Source organism: Neoarius graeffei, chromosome 10 (assembly GCF_027579695.1).
Source record: "Neoarius graeffei isolate fNeoGra1 chromosome 10, fNeoGra1.pri, whole genome shotgun sequence".
Classification (NCBI taxonomy): Eukaryota; Metazoa; Chordata; class Actinopteri; order Siluriformes; family Ariidae; genus Neoarius; species Neoarius graeffei.
In genome coordinates this window covers 61061589-61071263 of record NC_083578.1, presented here as the reverse complement: position 1 = coordinate 61071263, position 9675 = coordinate 61061589, and the positions used below count along the sequence as shown (strand labels likewise).

General features: G+C 39.6%; 1 protein-coding gene across 1 annotated transcript; it reads right to left on the bottom strand.

Annotated features, from left to right (window-relative positions):
* Window positions 1-2503: 2503 nt before the first annotated feature.
* On the bottom strand, window positions 2504-8092 carry LOC132893161 (matrix metalloproteinase-9-like). Its single transcript, XM_060932010.1, has 13 exons — window positions 7850-8092; window positions 7350-7588; window positions 6901-7049; window positions 6579-6707; window positions 6170-6343; window positions 5904-6077; window positions 5559-5732; window positions 5282-5437; window positions 4909-5137; window positions 4506-4645; window positions 3829-3979; window positions 3598-3701; window positions 2504-3467 (listed from the first exon to the last, which is right to left on the bottom strand). Exons 1-13 carry the CDS (start codon window positions 7982-7984, stop codon window positions 3361-3363), a joined length of 2061 nt encoding a protein of 686 aa, XP_060787993.1. The 5' UTR covers window positions 7985-8092; the 3' UTR covers window positions 2504-3360.
* Between the last annotated feature and the right edge of the window lie 1583 nt (window positions 8093-9675).

The following is a 9675-nucleotide window of genomic DNA, read 5'->3' as shown; positions in this document are numbered from 1 at the left end:
AGCACGTGAGTCGCAGAGAACTTCTTGGTCTGACACATGGTCGCTCGTGATGAAAAGAAAGTCTCTGATCAAACAATGTGCGCACCTTTTGAGTTAAAAAGGATTCAGTCGCTTCTTAACTTTAAAATAACTGCTTTGAGCTGCAGTCGTATGTACTGATAATGAATAAACCGGTTGTAACTCGAGCTGAGTTTAAAATCGCACTATTCTGGATTTTTACTGTGGCCAGTGGTAAACAAAGAAATCGCACTGAATGGTGGATCTTGCAAGAAAGAAAAGAAAAGACGTCTTATCTGGTTTTCTGGTGGAGGGTATCTCTTTGTGCGTCCAGATGGCTTGGAATCCGGACGAGAAAGAGAGCGAGCTAGGAGCTTCCGGGTGGTTTATGCCTTCATGGAGGATGTGACGTTGGCGATCCCGCCCACACCTGACATAGGTCAATGCGGAAGTTGGCTGATGGGAAATGTAGTTTCTTAAAGAGACGGACTAAATATACCTACACCGTGATCTTCGGGCCCTTAGACGGCACTGCATCACATACAGAGATCTTGCATGTGACGTCACAGCCGATCCAGATTGTGACAGACGCCATCGTGTCGGTCAAACGCCATATTCCGCCTTCTACTTCTGGTTCTACTTCTACTTTTTCTTCTGGAAAACCCTACTATATACAATTCTACTACAATGGCTGCGGCTACAAGCTCTCCCTACCTGTGCACGGTTTTTATGTTTTTTGTGTGTATTTTTGCGTGTTGTTCGTCTGTACCGGACTTCAATATCCACTACAACCGTATGGACTTACTGGACATTGGTTTCCAGCAGAAAATGACGGTTTGTAGCGATTTCCATCGCATGCACAACATTCCGCACGAGAAAAAAAAATAATAATAACATTCCGGGCGAGACCAGCGGGGTCTCCGTGGATTGTTATCGGAAGCAAAGCGAAGGAGGCGGCGCCGGGAGCAGAAGCGAGGCTACAGGCAGAGCCGGCCTGTTGACTAAGCTCAGAAAACAGCCACTCAAATCTCCACTGCCAAGCCTTTACCTCTCCAACGCCAGACCCATGTAAACAACACGGACGATTTGGAATTACCTTATTCTATTCTATAATCGGCTGGTCAGTGCTATACTCAATAATTAAGTGACTTACCCATCCAATGAGGATAGTTATTTTCTTGTTTACAAGATCCCACATCTGAGTCGCTGACAAATCCTGAATTTCTGTAGAGATAACTGTCCAGAGATTTATAAGCACGCAGTGCTTCACCACTGAACAGCGAGGGAAAGTTAATGAGGTAATTCTACACGTCCGGGTATTCCGCTGGCAGTTCAAAATCCGGTCGTGAAAACTCTGTCCGGAAAGCCATAAGGGTCACAAATCTGTAGCTCGTTTATTTTAGACATATATCTAGTTATCTGTTCATTAGAAAAATGAGCCGTGTAGTCCGTCGGTTGAAATTGATCCATTCTGTACACGAGTGCAGCAGTATTCAGCGGTGTTTTTGACCGACAAGATGGGGGTTGTGTACTTTCCGGTCACGTGACTGCAAGATCTCTACAGGCATACTTCTGTATTGGAAATCACAAAATGGGCTCAGGAATATTTCCAGAGAACATTATCTGTGAACACAATTCACCGTGCCATCTGCCGTTGCCAGCTAAAACTCTATAGTTCAAAGAAGAAGCCGTATCTAAACATGATCCAGAAGCGCAGACGTCTTCTCTGGGCCAAGGCTCATTTAAAATGGACTGTGGCAAAGTGGAAAATGGTTCTGTGGTCAGACGAATCAAAATTTAAAGTTCTTTATGGAAATCAGGGACGCCATGTCATTCGGACTAAAGAGGAGAAGGATGACCCAAGTTGTTATTAGCGCTCAGTTCAGAAGCCTGCATCTCTGATGGTATGGGGTTGCATTAGTGCATGTGGCATGGGCAGCTTACACATCTGGAAAGACACCATCAATGCTGAAAGGTATATCCAGGTTCTAGAGCAAAATATGCTCCCATCCAGACGACGTCTCTTTCAGGGAAGACCTTGCATTTTCCAACATGACAATGCCAAACCACATACTACATCAATTACAGCATCATGGCTGCGTAGAAGAAGGGTCCGGGTACTGAACTGGCCAGCCTGCAGTCCAGATCTTTCACCCATAGAAAAAATTTGGCGCATCATAAAACGGAAGATATGACAAAAAAAGACCTAAGACAGTTGAGCAACTAGAATCCTACATTAGACAAGAATGGGTTAACATTCCTATCCCTAAACTTGAGCAACTTGTCTCCTCAGTCCCCAGACGTTTACAGACTGTTGTAAAGAGAAAAGGGGATGTCTCACAGTGGTAAACATAGCCTTGTCCCAACTTTTTTGAGATGTGTTGTTGTCATGAAATTTAAAATCACCTAATTTTTCTCTTTAAATGATACATTTTCTCAGTTTAAACATTTGACATGTCATCTGTGTTCTATTCTGAATAAAATATGGACTTTTGAAACTTCCACATCATTGCATTCCATTTTTATTTACAATTTGTACTTTGTCCCAACTTTTTTGGAATTGGGGTTGTATATAAAATGACCCATTGCTGGTCATGGGTGAGCTGCTGAGTTGAGGTGAGAGGCAGGGTACACCATGGGCAAGTCACCAATCAATCACAGGGCTAACACAGAAATGCTGACATTTGCTCCTATGGGCAATTTAGAGTAGCCAGTTGACGTAATCCACATGTCTTTGGACTGTGGGAGCACCCAGAGGGGACCCATCCAGGCACTTCACACCAAAGGATCCCAGTCAGCCGCAAGGTTCAAAACTAGAACCTTCTTTCTGTGAGGCAACAGTCCTAACCACTGCACCACCATGCCACTCCCTTTTTTTTAACGTTTTATTACAGTATTTGACATTTAAAATACAGAAAATTCCAAGTTAGCTGGGAAAATGCAAAAAAAAAAAAGGAAATTTAAGTGCAAATTCTTGCTGACATCTGTGATCACAATACCATTCATGATAAAGGTAAGAGAAAATAATATCTAGATGCTTAAAATACATTTTATTTCATTATTCATATGACAAAATAATTTTTTAAAAATAAATAAATCACAGTTGTTAAAAAACATTTACTTGTGCAAATGTAGGCTTTAATACAAAGAAGATAGAGGAAATAAAATATATTTTAACATAATTTAACAATATTTAACCAATATATAGTTCACTGAATTTATCATTTGCGGCAGGCAAAGATTTATTAATATAACTCCTAAAAATATTTGTCTATTAATATTGTCTTTCTGAAAACACATCTGAGATTTGCATTTCAGTTAGATGTGCTTTCATTATAATACTTCAGTCTGATGAAATCAGATTCAAAAGTTTGGGCAATTCAGGAGTTCATAAACATATCCAACTTTATCAACCTGTTGCCTCCTAGTCATTCTCCAGTAGTAGATATCTTGACAGAAGTAATAGTTTCCTGAAATGAAATAAATAAATAGGGGTATTTTGTTTAATTCATGACCTCTGAGTATGATGTTGAAAAACTTCTTTCATTCATTCATTCCAACTGGATACTGAATATTTGATTGCCAAGAAAAGCGACTTACTCTTATAGAGGAACACATCGTGAGCATTCACTGGGACCCCACCGAAGGTTAGGTCAGTGCGACGAGGGTATCCTTTATCTATCTGCTGAGTCTTCAGATCCAGCCTAAGAGAATGACCAAAGGCAAAAAGCACTGGAAATTAGTTTACTCTCTTATATTTTATATAAAATGTTAGCGTGTGTGTTTCTTGAAGCGAGGGCATCAGAAAGTTGTAGATAGACTTATAATTACCTCCAGTAATTCCCCCCACTAAAAAGCAGCACCTTGCCTTTTCCCCTCTGCAATGTTCCTTCAACCTTCTTCAAGCTGGTAGGCAAGCCAAGTTTCTCAATTCTGCGTGGTCCCAGTACGTCCTGTCCAGTGAACACCCAGAACTTGGTGTCTGGAGGGGGAAAAAAATTATATATATATATATATATATATATATATATATATATATATATATATATATATATAAATTTTCATTTATCAGAGACCACTTTTCAGATTAAAAAAGAAAACATAATAAAGGCTTCTGGATTTTGCTGCAAAATTAAGAAGCAGATGTGACAGGGAAAGTGTCCAGAAGAATTGTGGCTGGTTCTGCAAGATGCTCAGTAAAACCTACAGCTCATTTCCTTATAAAACTGCTCTAATTGTACCCAAGACTATGATTTTTTAAAGCAAAGGGTCGTCTCACACCAAATACTGACTTTGTTAATTTATTATGGCTTACTGCTGTTTATAGTTTTTTTTTTAATGTTGTAACATTTCATTTCACTATTTTTGGTCTACAGCATTTCTTTAAATGTGCCCAAGACTTATATATATATATATATATATATATATATATATATATATATATATATATATAAATCAACCTACATAAGAAATGATTGATTATAACAAGCTACCTGGTTCTTTCTTACCTGAAAAGAAGTATATCTTATTAGTAAGACGGTCCTCAAAAGCAGTGTCAAGTTTAGCTGGCAGGGTAGACCATCTCTCAGAGATCACGAAAGGGCCTTTGCGTTTCCCGTTATCACGATTTGAAGACTTCCAGTAGTAACTAACAGGAATGAAAGATTACTTACTTTAATTTCCTGAGAGATTGCCAATTAATTATATACTGTAAGACTAAACTTTCAGGGCTACCACAGATCTTAATTATGATCTATACTCATAAGTATTTTAATACATGAAGCTGCACCTACTCCATTCCTCAAGCACTCCCAACTGGAATATTTGATCATAAAATGTCACTTTATGAAACCTGGGTGTATATATGGTCTTGGTTGTACTGTTGCTTGTATGCAGGTGGCTTGTTCTTACCCATCTTTGAAGAAATAAAGCTCTCCCTGGATCTCTGTGATTGCGTCAAACTTGTCCATCGTGCAAGGATCGACTGAAGGTTCCACAGGTGTATACACAGATGGAGTTGTGGTGGAAGTTGTGGATGGAGTAGTCTTTGGTGTTTTTTTAGTGGGTTTGGGAGTAGAAACTGGGGAAGATGTAGTGGTTGATGGCTTGGGTGGAGTAGGGTCTGTGCCTCTTTTGGGTCCTGAATAAGATAAAATATGTGAATATATTATTAGGTACCGTACCATAATTTTTTTTATCATAATAGTTGTAGCTAGCATACATTTTTGTGAGGTCAGGGTTATAAAAATGGGTGAATATCTAATATTCATGTACATTTGCGTACCATAGAGATACTGGATGCCCTCAATGTCATCCTGATGCAGAGAGAAGTCCGCTATATATTTGTACATGGGGTACATCAGAGCATCCTGAATGTTGGAATGGTCCAGACCAAGAGCATGTCCAAATTCATGGGCTGCTACCAAGAACAGACTGTATCCTGTGAGAAGCAGAGGTATAGGTTCATAACAGTCCTAGATTTCTGCATATGTCTTAGCTGCAGTGAGTAAGAAATGTATTATTAGCTACACTGATACAAATTTTAAAGGCTAAATAATTACCCTTATCTGTGCAAAATCCCCATTTATTGTCCTTGTCATAGTTGCTGGTTGTGGCACACCATAGTTTTCCATCACTGCGGCCTTCACTTGTGCAGGAAGTATAGGTTTTCCCCTGGAAGCTGAAAGGAAACTGGCATGGCTCTCCCTCAGAGTTTCCACCGATTACAGCAGTATCTGTTGGCCAAAATGTATACACATACATTTCATTTGTTAAAGAACATCAACAGTATGTTGTAGCACTTCCTTTGAGTAAGTTTGACCTAATGCCCGGCTTTAAAAATGCTAACACATAATAATTAAGTTCTCTGATATGATAAAGTGAAATGGTGCATTGAAGGCTCTCACCTCGGTTAGGACAGAACCCATATTTTTTGTCCTGGTCAAAGTTGGATGTCGTAGCACACCAGCGATACCCATCACTACGTCCTTCAGTAGTACAACTGGTGTATGTTTCCCCCTCAAACACAAATGGAAAGACACAAGCTGCACCATCACTATTTCCATCATATGTGAACAGAACTGTGGAGAAAGAGAGAAAAGCTCAGTTACTTTTTCATCTCACATACACTGAAATGCTGGTCAGATCTTACTATAGATGATGGAGAACTTACGCTCACTAGGGCAGAAACCATATTTCCTATCTTTGTCAAAGTCAGCAGTCGTGGCACACCATGGCAGGCCATCTTCACGACCATCACTGGTGCAAGTGGAATACGACTTCCCCTCAAACCAGAAAGGGAAATGACACATAGCACCCCCTGCATTGCCATAGTAGGTCTTGATTGCTGAAGGAAAAAGACACATTCACACTTATATGAAACTGTGATAATCAGCTCACATTCTCAAAGAAGATATGCACCTGTGGGTTTGCATGAGTATCCTCAGTAAATATATAATCAAACCTCCAGAGGGAGCTGTCTATTTTTGAGCCTTTATGTAGCATCACTGCTATTTGACAAATATTTTATGGGTAGTACATTGAACAAATTTGTTATTTTTTTAAAAGTAAAAGACTCTTACCTGGTCCATTGCCAAGGGTCCAGTATTCATCGTCATCAAAGTGAGCATCTCCCTGCAGCCCTTCACCTGGAGGATAAGCGTGTGCCAGTAGGCCATCCTTCCCATCAAATGGGTAGGGATCGCCATGATCTGCAATATACATATGCTATTTAAACAGTTTTCCCTTTTGTTTTGTATTTGTAACACACAACTGCATAAGGTACAACACTAGACAGTTACCCCAGTGATAAGGCACTACTTAGGGAAATCTGGTTTGATTGTATTTATGCTTCATTCTTGAGTAGCTGGGAGATAGACTCATCTTATAATGATGAAAACTCACTCTTTTTTCCAAATAAGATCATGATATCAGCAGTGCCATCGTAAAGACGTGTGAAAGTTAGAGGTATGACATCACTCCACACTTTGAAGGCTCTGGCAAAGGCATCGTCAGTAATAGAGGCATCCAAGTCTGGTGAGTAGTTCAGAATCCTACAGGCAAAATAACAGAATATAATTAGTTTCGTATTACAATCAGTAACTTTTGACTTACAGTTACCTCCTATAGCTGTCTTGTCTGATTGTGGAAGTTCTTCTCTCACATTTGTCACGGCTAACATCTTCCCTCAGACACTTTCCTTAAATTATGATCCATTGGATTTCTAAACAATGACTATTGTTTATCATCACTGATTATTCGTGGTGACAGTGGGGAAAGTATAGCTGTTTGCAAAAGCACAGGAAAAGATTTAATTTCACAAAAAGCTAACATGTTAAACAATACAAAGTTACCTGTATGTAATGTCATTGTGATCCCACTTCAGGTCTTCTGCAAAGGTCTTGTAGTTGCGGATGTCTGGCACACCACAGCGTGGCTTCTTTATGGCATCGATTGTCGGCTGATCCAGCTTGCCAGTCTCTTCCAGACCCAGCTGATTCTGCAGCCTCCTCAGAGCTTTGGAAGTAGACACTGCTCCCTGCTGTCCACTCTTTTCCAGAACCTCCATATAACCAAAGTGCTTCAGGTAGCTCTGGAAAGAAACAAAATAGAGAATCAGGCAAGCTTACTTGAATACATGTACTGGTATAATTTCCTCTGGTAATATATTTAAATATGCTATTTGACCACAAACATGTTGCATATGTATGGATGAATAAATGGCAATGGTACCTATAAATAACAAGTATCCTTCTGTTAGAGTTAAATAAATAATTTACCAAAACATGTTTAGCAATGTTCTATGTTTATTTATCCACGGATGCAAAAATGAAGAAGGAAAAGTAACACTCACTTCAGCGAGCTCGATGTCTGTCATATTTTTGATTACATCCCCGGGGAAGGTCACAACGATGGATTTAATTGGGTGGCACCATGCACTTAAAGTGCAGGCTCCAAGAACCATAAATGCCAAGATGTGTATTCTCATGGTGAGAGATTTCAGCCACTAATTTGTAAAATAAAGCACAGCTGTCTGAAAGTCTGTCAAACTCTCTAGAGAAGTTGAGTCTTCTTCAGTTTTCTTCCCACTGATCGTACTGTGTCTAGCCTTGTAGTTCTGCAACCAGTATTTATAACTCTGATGAGATATGATTACCTCATCCCTTTTGTGCTGCCCACTTCATCTTCCATACACCCACAACTTCTTCAATTTGCTAATATTACAAAAGTAACATTAAAAAAGTTAAATTCTATGAAAGATGTTAACTACAAAAATGGAATAGAATAGAATGTGTAGAATACATACTATTGAACATTTTAGTATACTAATTCTTATTTTAATGAAACTAACTCCATATTAATTATCAAATTCTCAATTAGTATGATAACTTAAAATTTAATTATTTTATAGAAAAGATGAATGATGAACTTTGGTGTTAAATGAACCAGTATAATAAAAGAAATGTTATTCAACAGTTTGATGCAGATGAGTAAAAGACACATTAAGGTATTCAGCCTTTTAATTACAATAAATGAAAAACACTTTAGCCACCAGCAATGATATTAGTTACCAGGGTGAGCTGTTTTGATTGAGGAAGGCATTTTTTTTTTTGTGCCATTACTTTTTTTTCCTCAAACCCATAGTGCTATTGAATACCTATAGAAAACAGTATATAGAGTACATTTATTTAATATATTAACTATTCAATAATCTTTGTTTTAATTTTGATTGAAGTCCACAATCATCTTCTGAATTATGTAAACATTCAAATGAAATACATACCAGCATGTTGAAATGTGGAAGTTAGAATTGATACAGAATGATACAAAGCGTTAGTCATGTCAATTTTAGAAATAGTTGAGTAATATGTCATTTATCCACAGGGTTGTACATCACTACTCTTTATTACCTCACTTCCACAGCATAATGTAATCAAACCAGGAAGTCCATAGCTTCCCTTCATCCTATTTTTGTTATGGTTCTGACACTGTTTTTGATTGTTTATAGCATTTTTAAATTTACATAAATTAAACCACGGTGGTGTAGTAGTTAGCGCTGTTGCCTCACAGCAAGAAGGTCCGGGTTCGAGCCCCGGGGCCGACGAGGGCCTTTCTGTGCGGAGTTTGCATGTTCTCCCCATGTCCGTGTGGGTTTCCTCCGGGTGCTCCGGTTTCCCCCAAAGTTCAAAGACATGCAGGTTAGGTTAACTGGTGACTCTAAATTGACCGTAGGTGTGAATGTGAGTGTGAATGGTTGTCTGTGTCTATGTGTCGGCCCTGTGATGACCTGGCGACTTGTCCAGGGTGTACCCCGCCTTTCGCCCGTAGTCAGCTGGGATAGGCTCCAGCCCGCCTGCGACCCTGTAGAACAGGATAAAGTGGCTACAGATAATGAGATGAGATGAGATAAACCATGGTGGTGTAGTAGTTAGCACTGTCGCCTCACAGCAAGAAGGTCCGGGTTCGAGCCCCGTGGCCGACGAGGGCCTTTCTGTGCGGAGTTTGCATGTTCTCCCCATGTCTGTGTGGGTTTCCTCCGGGTGCTCCGGTTTCCCCCACAGTTCAAAGACATGCAGGTTAGGTTAACTGGTGACTCTAAATTGACCGTAGGTGTGAACATGAATGGTTGTCTGTGTCTATGTGTCAGCCCTGTGATGACCTGGCGACTTGTCCAGGGTG